This window comes from Taudactylus pleione, unplaced genomic scaffold (genome assembly GCF_031769625.1).
Source record: "Taudactylus pleione unplaced genomic scaffold, aTauple2 ptg000179l, whole genome shotgun sequence".
Classification (NCBI taxonomy): Eukaryota; Metazoa; Chordata; class Amphibia; order Anura; family Myobatrachidae; genus Taudactylus; species Taudactylus pleione.
This window is the reverse complement of record NW_028284581.1, coordinates 2821806-2840686: the sequence shown is the minus strand read 5'-3', so window position 1 is coordinate 2840686 and position 18881 is coordinate 2821806. Positions and strand designations below refer to the sequence as shown.

The following is an 18881-nucleotide window of genomic DNA, read 5'->3' as shown; positions in this document are numbered from 1 at the left end:
CATAAAGACGCCCACTTCCCCTTACTCACATCCATATACTTTCACAACATAGCTAAACAATCGGTAACATCGGACCCATACGCACAGTTTAGGCAGACCTCACTCAGGAATTGCTTACTTCAGCACACGCTATGAGTCCTCAGGGGGCGTCTGGCATTGCAGTGGCTAATTTCTGCATGCCCTTGCAACGCGTTGAAACGCACTGGTACGCCTGCATTTGTCCGACCAACCCCATCAACACCCACAAACTGCACTTCCTCTCAATCACTCTGCCATGGGTCTGCGTAGCCTCTGCAATCGCAGTCCCGTTCACAATGTCTGGTTCGAGTACTGCGATGCGTATGCATGCTCAGTGCAAATTAATCGGCCGATTGCATGTGTATAAGCAACTGCGTTCCTTGCTGAATCAGGCCTTACAATCATTCATAAATTACAGGGCAGTTGTGCTCTCAAACACCTGTGGTACAGTCTTAATGCTTGTAGGCAGGAGCAACGGCTTGTATCCAACCCTTACTTGCAGCTGTCACTGTGAAAGAGGACAGATCATCTATTCATAGACTTATTTGCAAGACTGCAAAAGCTACTTGACTATTAAATTGTCATCTTTTCCCTTAGTTTTTGCAGAATGTTTAATGTATTTGTTCTAAAGCTAAATGTAATTTTTTTTTTTTTTCCTTTGTGTAACTGTTAACATAACAGTACATTATCCATGTTGGGCTTGCTGTATTTGTAGCATGCCTATTCAAGTCATAGGAAAATGACTAATCGTACAGTAAACATGTCTACTGACACGCATGCAGAGAGCCCTTTTGTACCTGACATTTTAATGTAAGGGGTCACATAGTTATGGTCACTGGTTTTATTGCTTTACTGTACTTTATGGGCACATTTTCACTAATTACAGAATAAATACTCATCCCTAATCCATGGTTTTCACACAGGTGGAATCAACGAACCCTCCAGTACAGACGCTTGTGACGCCAAAATGCATTTCTGTTTCCACAAATATGTCCCTGTACATCAAGCCTTCACTAACCTCATCTGGTGCAAATGCAAGCAATCGCAGAACTCAAAGCAGTGGCAAGCACAAAGTGAGTGTTTTCTTATTGGATAATCCGTATTAAGACCCATCCCTCGAAGGGATTTGATTGTATGAATGAATACTATTATCTAGGTGTGGATTTTTCAGCTGTCATGTAGTATATTTGAACTGAATCATGTTAATTATATACTGAAAAATACATAACTAAACTTATCTGTATATATTTGTTTCATTTTAATTCAGTAAGTCCTGAAAATGTTTGGGGACTTTCACATGTAAATAATATAAATAGGGGTAGGGGGAATGGAAATCGTCGCACAGGTAGATATTCGTAAAATAATAATGAATAGCCACTATTCCTATTATAATGGGCTAATGCTTAATATCCTTATGTAAGGTAGTGGTGGTGCTCACTAGCGTATAATAACAGTTAAAAAATATACTTACATTAATAAGTTACGTTTAAGATCTTTCCATATGAGTGCTCACTAAGGCGCTTTTTTTCTCCCCCATTTTTTGGACTTTCACATACATGGTTTACTGTAAACAAGAGATTATAGGGAATGTAATGAGGTTTGAGTTTGTAAAAGTACAAATTATTTGTCTGTTTTTCTGCAAAATTTTAAGTGACTTTTTTTTTTTTTTTTTTTTTACAAACTGGTTTCTAATTATATTATAGAACTTTTAAAAAGTTTTGTGCAGTTGGCATGTTCCTAAAATGTAAAGATGTTCTGTAAATGTAAAAAATAAAGTACTTTACATCTGTCTGATCTGTTATGTTAGTACTGATCTAAAAATTCTTACAGCATGTCCTTTTAGTATGTTTGTTGCCTATATATATTTTGTTTTTCACTGTTTTGTATGCTATTTTTCCATATATCAAAATAAAAATTACCAATATAAACTAGAGAACCACATAATGGGATAGATGTATTAACTGTCGATATGGGGAAGAAGTGGTATCGGCGCACGTTATGTGCAATGATACCGCTTCTCCCTCAAGTATTACTGAGGGGTTGGGCGGTAATTAGATGCCGATTTCGGGGAGTTACACACAGCGCATCAGCACTGCCCACTCCGGCAGATGAGATGTTTTTGCATCTCATCATTAGTGCTTCCTACTTTGCCTTGGTAAAGAGGTGAATTAGGAAGAGTTATTAGTGTTCACTCTAGCTTCGGCGCGAGGCAGGGCACTGGAGCTAGAGAGGGCACGTTTGTGCGCCCGAGAAGGGGGCGTGGTCACCAAAAAGAGGGCGTGTCTATAAGACGCGTCCCCTTTTCGTCACTCTTGAAGGCGTGCCCGGCACTTACAGACACGCCGGGCAGCCCCCAAGCCCTGCAGACAGGGAGAATAGATGTCTGGCGCATGCGCCCGGCGTCTATTCTCCGGAGGTGCCCGGGTCACCGCACATTTCTTCACCCGATCTGTGCCGCTATAATACATCTCTCCCCTATGTCATAATTTTAAGAAGTTACATGTTAACATGTCTGAACATTGAATGTAGTGTCAACAGACCTCCAATAGATGGATAGATATGGGATTTGTTTGCAGCTTTTTTAGGTTTGTAGATAAACACGATGACTTGGCAGAAGTTGTACAAATACAAAAACCTAATCATCATTGCAGTAACACCACCTGAAATAGTGATTTTCATGACCTCTGTAAAATTGTGTAGGCTGTTTAGGATGAGCCAATGAGAGAGATTCAGAAAAATGTGGGACAAAAAATATTTGATTTAACCTCCCTAGGCTGCTCTGTGTAGGTGTCACCTTGATGCTGTAAAACATTGTGCGGAGATGCACATCTGTGGTCAATAAAGAAAACTGATTGCTTTCTCACTTGTAGGAACCCAAAAATAATGATGTGCCCGATGCACCAGTGCCACAACAGGCGGAGAGGTTGGTATCCTGTTTAACATTCTACATTGTTTAAATTATAGGTATTTTTCATCGATCATAAAGCTTAGTTAATCTCTTAAATTTTGTCTTCTTCAAAAATTACTCGTTGGTAAAATGTTTTGTTTCTCTTTTCAATAAATGTGCCTGCGTCTTGTCTGCAGTGTGTGTGTGAAGCTCATCCTATCCACTGCCTGCAGACCTAAAATGATCCTGTACACATAGGGCTTAATTCAACGCGAATTGAAAAGTGCCGGGAAGGAGCTCCCAAAGCTAAACAATTCAGCGTGCTGTTAAGCCCGACAAAGATTTCTTCTTCAGGGGCCATAGGGGGCCCACAGGGATGCCATGGGGAAATATGGTTGGAGTGACCAGGCACCAAACTGTTAAGCTTTCAGCTCCCAGGATGCCTCTGGTCCAACTCCACATATACCTTGCACCTGGCCACTGGCATTCAGTTTTTTGTTTGGTGCGGCAAGATCAGTTGCACCTTCTAACGGGACTGCTCAGCAGTCCCAATCTTCTTGTAGCGGTGCTATTGGATACCAGTGCACTCTGGGGTTAATACAGCATGGGGGGGGAGGTAGGCTCTCCCCGGCAGCCCCTCCCCCAGCCCAGAAGGCGATCCATCAAAGGTTTTCCCGCATCTGGGTTGCTCCTCTTACCCTCCTTTGTATATGAGATGCCCAGTAACCACTTGTCAGTGCTCTGCTGAAGCTACTGGTCTCAGGAGGTTTTGGGTTTAGTATCCTTGTACACCTCTCCTCGAAGGCCAGCTTATACAGTGCTCTCCCACCAAACCTTGTGTTTTTGAGTAGTTAATCACAGCCCATTGCAAGTATATTGTATGCATTACATGTGACTTATGCTAGCTCTACTGTGTTTTTACTGCCTTTATTTTCTGTTCTGTCAGTTACAACTATCATTGCTATTTCTCCTCAACCCTTTGCTGCAGGTGTGGGGGGATTTTTTAGTTTTTTTTTTTTTTTTTTGTTGCTATTATACTTCGTTTATTGATACTTGTGAAGGCCATCACATTTACACTGATTTATTATGTCTAAAAGTAAGGGTAAACAGGAGGCTGACGCTCCGGTGCTGGTTTCATGTAAAGGCTGTTTAGCGGGCTTGGTTTGTGTGCTATTTGTTATAAACAAAAAACACCACCAGTCCAGTCTACCAGCCCATGTACAGGAGCCATCTTGGGTGTCCTTCTTGTCTCTCGCTTCACTGCGCCCACGCTGCCTCACATAATGGGGTACTCGCAGCAGTTTCAGCCTGCGTGTTTGCCCCCCCCCCCCCCCCCACTATACATCCATCCTGGAAGGATGTTTATGGCCACTCAAGTCAGAGTATGGCTCAGTCAGCTGCTGCGTTACAGCAAATGTTGCAGGCAAACAGACCGGTAGCCATTAAAGCGCCCAAGCGGACGGTATCCTCTTGTCTGTCTGCCCAGCTTGTAGGTTCTGACGCATCATCAGAAGAGTCAGATGATGCGCTGGGTTCTTCTCCAGGACCTATCTCGGGAGAGAGGGACCATCCTTCTACAGTGAATGTCCCTTCTTTGATGAGGGCTTTCAAATCAATCCTAAATATAGAGGATGACGAGCCAGCGTCTAGACCTACCAAAAGGTGGTAAAAGCTGAGTTTCCCAAGTCTGAGCGACTCACTGAACTTATGGGAGAAGCATGGAGTACTCCTGATAAATTGTTCCATGTTACAAAAAGATTAGCATCTTTGTATCCTTTCCCACCTACTAAATGTGGGAAGCCCCTCCTACTGTGGATGCTCATGTGACTTATTTAGTCAGGGGTGATACGTTGCCTATACCGTCCGCATCTTCCCTTAAGGATCCCACAGATAGAAGACTTGAAACCTGTCTTAACTCAGTGTTTTCATTGTCTGTAGCTGTTGCCCGGCTATGGCTGCGGCCTGGGTATCCAAGGCTGTTGAAGAATGAACGGGGCCATTGGAAGACACTGTACCAGATGCTACCAGAGAACAGCTGACACATCTCCCACATACGGGAAGCTGCCTCCTATTTCGGAGAAGCTGAAATAGATGCTGTACTCCTGGCTTCTAAAGCATCGGCAGCTTCGGTTGTTGCTCGTAGAGCCTTTTTTTCTAAGGTCCTGGAAAGCAGATGCCGGGTCCAGAAAGGCTCTGGAATCCCTACCTTTTTATGGAAACATTCTATTTGGAGCAGAATTGGATAGAATAATGGCTACTCTGGCAGCCTCAAAATCTGCAGGTCTATCATCAACAGCTACACCAAAGCCTAGGTAGTGATCTTTTCTGTCCTTTCCTCCTCAGGGAAGAGCAAAAAAACTGCTTTTCTCCAGACCTAGTTCTCGCAGGACCACCAAGCTGCAAACTAAGAGGTCTTGGGCGGTCAGACATCCAGCTCCCAAGCCGGGCGACAAACCCTCCGCCTGATGGGGTGGGCCTCCTCCTGGGGGATCCCAGGGTTGGGAGGTCAACTTCTTCAATTTGCGGACTCCTTGCATCAATCTACAGATGCCTGGATCCGAGAAGTGGTCTGTCTGGTATGCCGTCACTTTCCAGAGGCTTCCTCCCCAGAAGTGATTTTTTTTGTACAACTACCCCATCAAATTCTATCAAGGCCTTGGCCCTCCAGGAGGCCATTTACCATTTTCAGGCACTGCTCTTTTTTTTTTTTTTTGTAAATACTTTTTATTGTGTTACTATTATTATTGAAAGCATTACAATAAAAAGATACGAATTGTACATATCGAGATATAAAGTGATACAGATAACTTTCTTTTACAATTTCTCAATTTCAACAAAGCATATAATACTAACTTTCAATACAGAAAATACGAAAATTAGATCTTTACAAGAAGATACCATAACAAAATATCTTGAGCATTCATTACAGATCTATATAAATCTTATTATATATGCAAATAAAAGGGCGGACACTACTACACAAGAAAAGAGACATGACGGGAAGAGGGACATAACGAAGAAAAATAACAATATTATTGCTTTGGATTTGCTTGCAAATAAAGCCTTTATAAAACTACCCAGGACATAACTAATGAGCATTAAAACAACAGTTATCCAAGGAATATTGATAATTGAAAGTGGTTTTTTGACATAATATGACTACATTTCTAGTAAAATTTTCCTATGGATGAACCAATCAGTAGAGTGAAATATATGGAATATATGATCTTGTGTATTTTGAGGTAATGAATCTATATATAAGCCCCACTTTTTGTAGAACTTTTTTACTCCATTTTCAATACCAGGGATAGCCGACCGTCTATCGAAATATAGGATTTGAATAATTTTTTGTTGGACCTCAGCAAGTGAAGGGGAAGAAGACGATATCCAGTGTTTCAGAATTACTTTTTTAGCAATGGTAAGGAAAATTGTGAGAAGTGGAATCAATCCTCTCCCCCCCCCACTCCCAGCTCCCAATTTCTAAAGTTTAGACAGAGACAGGCTAATTGATCCAACTTTAGGTTCAATTTAAAACATGAATTGATATAAGAAATCACCTTTCCAAAATTTTCTAATCTTATAACAGGCCCAGAAACAGTGTAAAAAACCAGCATTACACATACGACATTTCGTACATTGGCCAGACTCAGAAGTGATCATATGTTTTCTCTGTGCAGGGGCCACATAAGCTCTATGTATTACTTTAATATGAACCTCTTGTAAATAAGAGGATTGGAGAATACGCAAAGAGCTGTCATAATATAGAAAAAGATCCTCTGAGGTAGGAGCTCAGGCCACTGCTCTTTGGTCTATCAATGGCCCCTCGGGTCTTCACCAAAATAATGGCAGTTATGACGGTTCACCTCAGGCTTCAGGGAGTCTGAATACTCCCATACTTGTACTAAGGGAGTCTGAATACTCCCATACTTGTACGACCTCCTGATATTGGCACAGTCTCCAACTGTTTTACAACACCATCTCCAACTGACCATTGCCTGCCTACAGACGTACGGCTGGATCATCAATTGGAAAAAGTCCTCCCTTTGCCCAATACAGTGGATGGTACATCTGGGGACACTTCTGGATTCTCATGCACAAAGGGTGTTTCTGCCAGGAGACAAGATTTCAGCCCTATTATTGCGAGTGCGAAAATTGCTCCGCAAGCGAAGTGTATCCATTCTTTCAGCGATGCAGGTCCTGGAGTCAATGGTATCCACCTTCGACATGGTGGAATATGCAGAGTTCCACTCCAGGCCTCTGCAACAATTGATTATCTCCCGGTGGAACGGCAGTATCGTCTAATACGGTCCCAGATGATCATTCTCGTTCTGGAGGTTCGACTCTTGTGGTGGCTTTAAAAGTCTCATCTGGACAAGGGTCCCCCATTTGGGATTCCAAACTGGGTGCTTCTCATCATGGACGCCAGTCTTCGTGGATGGGGGCGGTGACAGGTCATTATTTCCTTCAGGGAAGATGGACAAATCAGGAAAGTTACCTGCCCATAAACTTATTGAATCTTCGTGCACTTATCCTTGCACAGGACCTCCTCCAAGGCAGGACGGTCCAGATCCAGTCTGACAACGCAACCACAGTAGCCTATCACAATCATCAGGGAGGCACGCGAAGTCAGGCAGCCATGAGGGAAGTGGCAAACATTCTGGTCTGGGCAGAACGTCATCTTCCAGCTATCTCGGCAGTATTCATCCCGGAAGTCCTCAACTGGAAAGTGGTCTTCCTAAGGCGTCGGGACATACATGCCGGAGAGTGGGCTCTCAACCCTGGGTGTTTTTCAATTGCTAGTGAACAAATTGGGCCTACCAGATGTAGACATCATGGCCTCATGTCACAACTACGAGGTCCCCAGGTACGGGTCCAGGACCAGAGATCCCTCAGCCGTCTTTGTGGACGCGCTGTCAGTGAGGTGGGACTTCAAGCTGGGGTACCTGTTTCCTCCGATTTCCCTCCTCCTAAGGGCCCTCAGGAAATTGAAGCAGGAAGGCGGAACAGTAATACTGGTATCTCCTGCTTGGCCCAGGCGCAATTGGTTCACTGACAGTCTATCCATAGACACTCAGTTTCCTCTTCATCTATGGCCAGTTCTGTTAGCGCAGGACCTACCTAGGTAGGTAGGCCTGCTTGCATCCGGACCTACCTAGTCGCTGACGGCGTGACTCTTGAGTCTTCTATCTTAACAGCCAAAGGTTTCTCCAGCTTTATGATTTAGACAATGCTTAGGGCACGTCAGCCTTTATCTGCCCCCATCTATTAGAGTTTGGCACTCCTTTTGGTCAATGGTTTTCCCACAGAAGTATGACCATTAGGTTTTTAGGGTTTGCCGGGTACTTGCTTTTCTCCAGACTGGGTTAGACCTCTGTGTCCGCCTGGCCACCCTGAGAGTACAGGTTTCTGCGCTGTCAGTTTGGTTCCAGCGAAGAATCTCTTCTCTGCCGGATGTTAGAAAACTCTTTCAGGGTGTTCTCCGAGTTTAGCCACCCTTTGTCCCACCGGTGGCATCGTGGAATTTTGTCTTTGTTTCTCAAGGGGCTACAGGCTCCTCCCATTTGAACCTTTGGACTTTTTAAGTGGTTGAACCTTTGGTTTTAAGTGATTGACTGCGAAAACACTTTCTCCTCGCTATCCTCTGCCCCAGAGTCTCTAATTTGGCAGTGCTCTTTTGTCGCTCCCCCTTTTTGATTTTTCACCAGAATAGAGCTGTCCTCCGTACATAGGCAGGTTACCTTCCTAAGGTAATATCCCGTTTTCATGTGAATTAAGAGATTGTGGTTCCAGTCTTCAAACCTTTCTTTAGGTGAAGCCTCCCTGGATGTGGTTCGTGCTCTCCGTATCTATGTGGATCATACAAACTCTATTAGAAAATCAGACTCTGTGTTGTATGGTTTTCACAAATGAGGCTGGCCAGCTAATAAACACACTCTAGCTTGATGGCTGCGCATGACTATCTCTCAGGCTTACATGCAGGCTGATCTTCCTGTTTAAAACAGGGTGACATCACATTCTACTCGGTCTGTGGGACCATCGTGGGCGTTTCAACGGGATGCCTCTGCTGCACAATTGTGCAAGGCAGCCACGTGGTCTTCTATCCACACCTTTCTTAGGTTCTACACCTTTTCCTCTCGGGATGCTTCCTTTGGGTGGCAGATTCTCCTTTCTGCTCAGGAGCATCCCCACCCTTAAGGGAACATCCTTTAGGGCCTCCCTGTGGACCCTGAAGAAGAAGAGTTATGGTATAACTTACCCTTGTTGACTTTTTTTTTTTCTTAGAGGTCCACAGGGCACCCACCATGAGCACCTGGCTTCATTGGGTAATTTTTCTCTTGGTCACGGATTCCCTCATTATCTGTGAGTGTTTCTGGTGTACATTGTCCTTCCTTTTCCACTTTACTTCTCCTTCCTTGGGCTTGTATACAAAACTTAATGCCTGTGGCCAGGGGCATGGTATATGTGGAGGAGTACCTGAGACATCCTGGGAGCTCAAAGCTTAATTGTTTAGAGATGGGAGAGGTCACTTTCTAAAATATTTAATTTGCTCTGTATGATAACCTCACTGCTCCACAGTCCTGTGTCTTTAGCAGGGGATAACCTCACTGCTCCACAGTCCTGTGTCTTTAGCAGGGGTCAACTAACAAAACAAATACAAATGTGTCTGTGCACAGCCCTTCTTGACGCATCATGTCCTGTGCAGCTCTACTAGCAATGGGCGTCATTTTGCCGAAAATCACACTGTGATGTGACTAGGACGCACAAGCAGACTGTGCTGATTAATGATATGTGCCACTTGTATACCTGTGTGCGACCTGAGTCTCTGAATCAGCATAGGAAGTGCTGCGATGCAGCGGCTTTCTTTCCACGCCAAGGTCTGTATACAGACAGTCGCACATATGTACAAATGTTGCATATCAAATTAATCAGCAGTCTCCTGGTGTGTCTTAGTCGAATCGCATTGCTAGCAGAATTCCACAGGATCTGGCGGCTCACTTATGCCAGGCATGTGGCGCTGCGTGGTGTATTGAGGATAGGTGTAGGAGGACATACCTGTAAATTATCAGTATGTTCTATAGACACTGCTGTTGAATTACTTTAGTGCACTTCAAATCTGTAGAGTGATATTAACTGCAGTTGATTTTACATACACAATCAAAACATCCACTATTCCGTGATATTTGAAATGTTTAACACATCATGGGGATTCTTGTCTGATTTTAATTTGTCGGTTTGTAAGGAAAGTATCAAAAGCTGAAAGTTTAGACCCTATGAGCCTCAATGTATGTGGACACCTGAACATCACACCCATGTGTGTGTTGAACATCTCATTCCAAAACAATGCCTCCATTCTTGTGGAATAAACATTCATTAAAACACGCGTAATTAGTGAGGTTGGACACTGATGTTTGACGTTAAGGAACACCTTATAGTCGACGTTTCATTTTATCCCAATAAGTGTTCTCAATAGTGTAAAGGTTGGGCTTTGTGCAGACCAGCCAGATCTTCCATACTAAACTGTCAAACCAGTTTTTGATGGCTTTGCACATTGACATTGTCATGCTGAAATAGGAAAGCTGTTGCCACAAAGTTGAAAGCACACAATTCTCTAGAATGTCATGTGTTTATAGCATTATGGCCACCTTGAAGTACCCTGGCTATACCATGAAAAACAGCACCAGACCATTATTCCTTCTCTGCTCCAGCGGGTCTTTGACGTTGTACATGGTGACCTGATGTGTGTGTGTGTGTGTGTGTGTGTGTGTGTGTGCGTGTGCGCGCGCGCAGCTGCTCAGCCATGAAAAGCAAATCAAAGAAGTTCCAGCAAGTGGGTCTTGTAACCTGCCAAAACGCACTGGAACTGCTGCTTGCAGTTATGTGGCTCCACACTCCCCTTGGTACATGGACCAGAGTTTGCAGCTACTGCACACCGCTATCACCAGTTTCTACACGGGAGGCAGGTGCAGGACACCCATGCAAGGGAATTTCAGGTAGGCTGTCTGTCATACTCTGGTGGTAAGGGGAGACTGCCTGGGTGGAAAGCATCAGTTTGGGGAATACATTAGTCTCCATTTGGGACCTTGCATTTCTGACTGGCTACAATGCCGGGGGTGTTCAACAGAAGGGAGACCGTCCTTCCTTTTACCTGGATGATTGTTGATGAGGCAAATTCTGTGACCTTGCTGAAGACTTGTGTTCTGGCAATAGCCTTGGAGGTTCATGGTTGGGTTCTAAATCTCAAAAACCTTCAACCTAACTCCTTCCCAGCGGATGATCTTCCTGTGCCTTCTGTTAAACATTCAACAGCAGGAGGTGTTCTTTGCAGAGGATAAGATTCTCTCCCTGCAGTGCTAGTGAAGTTTCTGTTGTCCTCCTAAGGCAGGTGTTTTGTATGAAGGTGCAGATGATATGGGTATCAGGGCACCTTGCAAGTTATGTTCTTTTGCTGTTCTGTTATAATTCTGCCCACACAGCTCGATAGGAGTTTAACCACACTCAGGAAGCATGCGTGGGGAACTTGTGTAGTTTTATTATATGTATATCCAATTACAGTATCCGGTTGAGCAGGAAAAGCAATTGCCTAGAGGAGTAGGGTATGGGAAGCCGACGCTTGGGATCCCGGCGGTCAGAATCTCGACGGGGTTAGAATACCGACATTTGTTGGTCGGTATTCTAACCCTCCCCATCTCCCTACCCTAACACTCCCTCCCCGGTGACTGAACCTACCCCTCCTCCAGTTCCTAACGCTTCCCCTAGTGCCTGATGCACTCCCTGCTACTTACCTTCTGAATTCCTTTGGTCTGGTTGCCGGTGTCGGAATCCCCGCAGATGGGATTATGACCGCTTCGCACCTAGAGAATGGAGTACTAAATATAAATAGGCTTGCCATATCATCCCTTTAATTTGGAACACATGTGTGTCCTGAATTAAAGGGATGATACGGCAATCCTAAATATAAGGCCTTCATCTATATCTGCATGTAGGGCCACATTTAGAAATGCACGCTGATCTGATTATCGATGAATTGTGCATGCATCGAGCCTCCTGCGAACCCTCATGCATACTTTCAAGGATCACAATGTGACTGACAGGAAGGCACCATTTGGGGAGGAAACGGGAGAGGTTGGCAAAACACAAGTGTGTCGGTGCCGCTTTAGTGGCAGGTCGCAGCAGGTGTCTACGATCCCGTACGTACATAAGGCTCCAGCGTCTCAGTCCAGACAACCATGCTGTGTGTACATAAGGATTACTCTCATGGGCGATTATCAGAGGACCCTGCTTATGGACTTCAAATGTGTACGCAGTTGCAATGTGGTTTGCAATGGCTCCGGTGGCCATCTCAGTATGAGCCATCTCTAATTTACGAACAAGCACTCCTCTGTAGCATATGAAGTAACAACTGCGTTTGTAACACCGTATATCTCTGAATCAGGCCCATAGAGTATTTAAGGATAGTGTGCTGTCTCCAAAAACAGCAGGGGTAGTCAAGCGGCCATCTAATAAGAGGTGTGCAGTGTTCTCCCCAGAATTTTTTTACAGCCAGATGGCATCAAGAAGTAGTCGGGTGGGGGCCTTCGCAATAATATGTTTTACACACTGACCTTATAATAATTTAAACTTGAAACAACATTTTATATATTCATTTTCCTCTTGTTATTAGAGGCCCAGTTGTCTGATTATGAAATAGCTGCAAAGTATGTAGGAGATCCGGTCCTTTATACAGCTCCCAGATACTGCCCCCACTTGCAGGCTCCCAAAGTGCCGGGTGGTAGGCTGTTTCTTGCCGGGTGGTGCTCCTGGGGAGAACACTGGTATGACTGAACATACTGTAAGCAGGGATCAAAGGCACCAACTTATTCTTTTTTGACTAAAAATTTATATTTCTATCACAGCTAGAGGTTTCCAAAATAATAGATATAAAAAGTCAACATGCTGGTCAAGTGTGATTTAAGAGTCCCTATGACATACGGTTTGGGTGACTGTATCTAACCAATTGCACATCTCTGAGCTGCCTTGTTTATAATCATTTTATAGCTTAAATAGTAGAGATTAACGTGAACATACCATATTTTATGTGGCAGCTACACAGGGGAAATTATGTAAACTTATTTGTATTTAAGTTACATGACCGGTTCTAGCATGGACACTGGTTATTTACCGACCAGCCAGTCATCGGGGCTATCACTATGGTGAGAGGGAGATGATCAAAGGTATGGGAGCATTTTGCTCTGTGCCAGACTTGGTGTATCGATTCAAAGTTGAAGCCTGGATTTGCATTTCATGCTAGTGTAGTACCAGTCAGGGTGATAGTTATTGCTGCTGAACTAGTCCGAGTTTTATTTAAAGGTATTTCAGAGCAATCTGCATGGAACAGAGCTTACATGCCATTGAACAGTTAGTTCTTCAGGCTATCCCAGGGGCGTTTCTATCACTCCGCAGATGCCAGTGTCGGGTTTGGGGGCCAGCCGCTCCTCAGTTACAAGGTCCTGGACTCCAGAGGGAAGACATGCTGGAGAGCAGAACAATTTATTCTGTTTGGCAGATGCCAGTTTTAGCAAGAACGGGCGTTCAAAATCCAGTCTGATTGGGAACCCAATGAGAGACCAGCAGGATCTGGTGTTTTGTGGAGCAAAACATTTCAGTGTTTTTTATTCCAGGGGTGGTGAACTGGATAGTAGACTTTCAGCAGCTGCTGTTTCGGTGGGGCAGCTAGATCTTGACGTGGCATCTTTGAGCCACAAGGCTCGAGCTATTCTGCTCCATGCTGAGGGAGCTATTCTGCTCCATGCTGAGGGATGTTTCGGTGGGGCAGCTAGATCTTGACGTGGCATCTTTGAGCCACAAGGCTCGAGCTATTCTGCTCCATGCTGAGGGATCTGCATGGGAATCGTAGATTCCCATGTCTATTCCTTTTGGTACCTCAGTCTACTCTACTTGTTCCCTCTAGCAGAAATTTTTTCCTGGTTTCTCAAACGTCTAAAGCACCAGAGTGACTCAGATGGTCGTGGTACACTGACATTCTAGGCATGGCAGAGGGCACAGTGTGGTGACTGCCTTTTAAGACCCAATATTTTAAGACCAGGCTCCTTTCATCACCAGCAATTACTTTGGCTGTCTTTTAATGTTGTGGCTGTTAAAAATTCCTTAGCCTTAGAGATTATGGATTTATGACCATGTAGTTCAGACAACGCTCAAGACAGAAACCTGTTTCAGGCTGATTTGGAAGATTTACGGCACTTCTGTCTGGTTAAACTTCTTCTTTACCTGGAAGGTTCCTTTCCAGGTGTCGATCTCCTAAGCGTGCAGTGTTTCGGAGCTATTGATTTTGTCTACTTTCCTTAACTTCCATGAAAATAGGGCTATGCTTAGGAGGAATCCTGTTAAGCAAGGATGGTCTCTAAGCTCCATTTTAATCTGGACATTGGTGATAATGCTTTGGATATGGCTCAGAATGAAGAGGACTTTCTTTCTTCTCTGGATGTTGTCAACGGCATTGCAGATATATGTCCATAAGACAAGACTTGCACATGAAGTTTACCTGTAATTGTTTAGAATGTTCACAAGAGGCTGACCTGCTTCCAAACAGACTATTGCCCTGCTGGATTACTTTGGTAGTTTGCAAGGCTTAACTTGAGGCACAATTGCCCTTTCCTGATCTCATGATGGTGCATTCCTCTATGTTGCGCGGGAGACTGACTGCTCTGCTCGGGGCTCTGCTGAGCAGTTGTTCTGGAAGACCACCTGATCTTCGGTGCACGTCTTTCCAAATTTTACTGGTTTAACACTTTTAAATATGGCAGCTTTGGTCAGAAGTGCTGCAGGCCATGACCTCTGAGCATACCCTCTATTGGAAACACCATGGGGACATCCCAAAGTTGGTTATAGTGTCCATTATTGGCTTTAAATGGGATTTTTGTACTTTAGATAAAACATTTTTCTTATACATTTGGGAACACGGATGCCTTCCCTTTACGCTGTGTGCTGGTCCTGTTTGTTTTCTGTTATCCTCATTAGGATTGTTCTTGTTGGAGTCCGTCGTTTTGTTTGTTTCTCACCCTCTTGTTCTGTACTCCTGGCCTTTGTTTTGTAGGCTAACTGAAGTCTTCAGACACTCCATAGCATACAGGGGACGGAACCTGAACTTTTTGCTGGTTTAGTTTAAAGTGCCTGGACTGCGCAGTATACCCCACATGGCGTTCTGCAATTTACTATGATAAAAGGATTTAACACACATACTAAAATGGCATTATTAGAGCAAAATGAAATCCGAGCTGCATAAACCATACTCCCTGCAAAAAGCACATTAGCTAGAGCATGTCCATGCCCCTTTATATATTTCTCCAAATAATCATCCTAGCATACACATTGATTCTAAGTAACAACCAGAGATAAACTTAAGTGATACAAGGTATGCTGCTCATGATGGAAATTTATAATAAATTGCATTGAAATAAAATACAAATATGAATACAGATAAAGAATTTATATATATTTAGTGCTTTAATAAAATGTTAAGTTTCTGTGCTTGTATAATATACAGTGTTCAAAATCAATCCAACAGCACTTCCTACCCAAGATTCAGCACGCCAGCATCCAATGGTTTTTCTTCAGGAAGAGGTGGGGGTAAAATGATGAGGGAGAAAGGATCTCATTATACAACAAAACCATATGAGGAGGTAAGTAGTGACTGATTTTGCTTTTTCATAAATGGCTCAAACCTGTATAATTGACTGTTTTGTGTAGCAGTAATTACTTGGGTTTTTATTGTATTATAGGTAGTAATCATTTGACCATTGTCTCCTGTTTTAGGAGGTAGAGATTCTCAACTTGCCTGATAAACCTTTACCATTACGTATGACGACACTTCCAAAAATTTCCCTATGTGCGCCACCTGCAACAACGCTGCCTCCTGTCACTGTTAGTACATTTTTTAGCACGGTAAGTTCTTGGTTATTTTTATGTATCTTACAGATGTGTCCTCATACACCTAACCTCAATATGCCATGCGGCGCAGGACACTTGGTGCGGCTGAGCAGTGCCGAGCGGTTTTCTTTCTTTAGCCCAAATATGCGTCTTGGTAGCAATCAGATGCAACAAACTGCTTCACGAAAACCGCATTGATTAATGTGATATGTGACGGCGTCTGAATCTGTATACGGAGCACAACGGGGATGGGGTAAGAAAAAAAGCAGTGGCCGCTGCATGTTAGAACTTCATATACAGATTCAGACTTTAAAGCATCACGTTGAGACGACGCATTTCCGGGTGAAAAAGATGCTCGGCGCACACCAAGTCGCACTAATCCTGGCGTGCCGAGAACAGCTGTTTGGCTCATCTGCAGTAATAGTGTATGAAGACACATCTGTAGCTTAAAAATTATGATACTCATGCATTAATTTGGAAAAGAAATGTAAGCCACTTCCAACAAAACTGCATTAACTGCTTCTGTTTGTAACATGTCTACCAGGTACTGAAAATTTGGAAATCTGTAAGGACAACTTATTTTTGGTTTTAATTTTATATTTTAATTATGGCCCAATGAACCCTTTTTGGTCTTTTTTGGTCAACTTGATGCTTATATAAAAAATATAATACAGCAGCAAACTGAAGTCTGATCTAACTCAATACAATACATTTTATTTTAATCTGTAGACAATATACCTATGTTTTTGAGCCTATGGTGTAGATTTACTAAAGTGCAGGTTTATAGAAGTGGAGATGTTTCACTTAGCAACCAATCAGATTCTACTTATTTATCTAGCAGCTTCTAGAAGATAATAGCTAGAAACTGATTGGATGCTGAGCAACAACTCTACTTCTAAACACCCACACTTTAGTAAAAATATCGCTATGGGCCAGATTCAATTAGCAGCGATAATACCTCCGGTGCGGTGAGACGCCAGTACTGATCTGGGGATCTCGGCGGGTGTTCCGGGGGTCAGCGCTAGCCATGGCCTCCGGAGAGGACCCAGACTGCACCCGGACATCAGGGGACAGGTAAGGTGGGTCGCCGCTCGCGGTGACCCATGCGATATGGCAGTCGATACCTCCGATCTTAAAGGACAGCCCGGGGGTTGCTGAGTGTGGACGCAGGCTCCGGCCATTGCAGGAAACAAGCGTCCCAGGGGTTAATAATCGGCCAGAGGAGACAGCTTCCCTGTTTAAGCGGCTACTCTGCGTTCCTTTCCACTGCGGTCTGGCTTCCCTGAGCTGCTCTCCTTCCCCTCTGAGGTCTCCTGTGGCCATTTTCTCAATGGTGCAGTCGCAGTTCTCCCAGGACAACACGTGGTCTGGTCCCCTGCATGCCTCTCCCCAGGATCAGCATAGCAGCGCTATTTCCTACCAGACACTGCGCCTGTGTTTAGTGCCGCTTTGCAGCGTCTTTCCTGCATTGTATGTGCCAGCGCTGCCTGTCTGTGTCTATCTTTTTCTATCTGTCAGCTCATAGCTATACCCTTTCTCCCCAAATACAGGTGGTGGTAGGGTATTTCATACCATATATATATATAAAAAGCACTAATCCACGGCACTCACCATTCCTAGATTTGGGGTGCAACATGGTATGTGACCACATTGTTTAAATAGAAATCACATAGGCTCTGCTCTCACCATAATAACTAACAATAATAATAAACATAAACAGTTTGTTTATTATTGTTAGTTATTATGGTGAGTGCAGAGCCCCTGTGATTTCTATACCACATACATACATACATACATACATACATACATACATACCCCCCCCTTGCAAAATTATTCAACCCCTTTGCATTTTTCATGTTTTGTTGCCTCACAACCTGGAATTAAAATGGATTGTTTGAAGGTGTGCATCATTTCATTCCCAGAACATGCCTACAACTGTCAAGTTTGTTTGATTTTCTATATTGTGAATCAAACAACATTTAGGACAACATAACAAAACTTCAGTGTGCATAATTATTCACCCCCCCTAAAGTCAGTACTTTGTCGAGCCACGTTTTGCGGCAATTACAGCTGCAAGCCACTTTGGATAAGTCTATGAGCTTGCCACATCTTGCCCCTGGGATTTTTGACCCTTCCTCAAGCCAAAACTGCTCCAGCTCCTTCATGTTGGATGGTTTACGCTTGTGAACAGCAATCTTCAAGTCTAACCACAGATTCTCAATTGAATTGAGATCTGGGCTTTGATTAGGCCATTCCAATACATTTAAATGTTTCCCCTTAACAACTCGAGTGTTGCTTTAGCAGTATGCTTCGGGTCATTGTCCTGCTGGAAGGTGAACCTCCACCCCAGTCTCATATCACAGGCAGACTGAAACAGGTGTTGCTCAAGAATATCCCTGTATTTAGCACCATCCATCTTTCCCTCGACTCGAATCAGTTTCCCAGTCCCTGCTGCTGAAAAACATCCCCACAGCGCATAATGCTACCACCACCATGTTTCACTGTGGGGAATGATGTTCTTGGGGTGATGGGATGTGTTGGGTTTGCACCAGACAGCGTTTTCCTTGGTGGCCGAAAAGTAAAATTTTAGTCTCATCTGACCAGAGTGCCTTCCTCCACACATTTGGGGAGTCGCCCACATGCCTTTTGGCAAACTCAAATCGTGTCATCTTATTTTTATCACTAAGTAATGGCTTTTTTCTGGCCACTCTTCCATAAAGCCCAGATCTATGGAGTGTACGGCTTTATTGTGGTTACATGCACAGATACATCAGTCTCTGCTGTGGACTGTGCAGCTCCTTCAGGGTTACCTTTGGTCTCTGTGCTGCCTCTCTGATTGATGCCCTCCTTGCCCGGTCTCATGGCAGGTTTGTTGTGGTACCATGTTCTTTCCATTTGATGTTGATGGATTTGATGGTGCTCTGGGGGATCATCAAAGATTTGGATATTTTTTTTATAACCCAACCCAGAATTGTACTTCTCAACAACTTTGTCCCTGACTTGTTTGGAGAGCTCCATGGTCTTCATGGTGTGATGCCTCTTGCTTAGTGGT

General features: G+C 43.9%; 1 protein-coding gene across 2 annotated transcripts in view; it reads left to right on the top strand.

The window, feature by feature from the left end:
* Positions 1–18881, top strand: part of NUP153 (nucleoporin 153) — a 190841-nt gene that overhangs the window by 78061 nt on the left and 93899 nt on the right. For both annotated transcript variants that reach the window (XM_088475837.1, XM_088475836.1), the window contains exons 9-12: positions 942–1091; positions 2889–2941; positions 15468–15582; positions 15716–15844. In XM_088475837.1, the coding sequence (XP_088331963.1) occupies positions 942–1091; positions 2889–2941; positions 15468–15582; positions 15716–15844 (447 nt within the window). The remainder of the gene's footprint in view (positions 1–941; positions 1092–2888; positions 2942–15467; positions 15583–15715; positions 15845–18881) is intronic.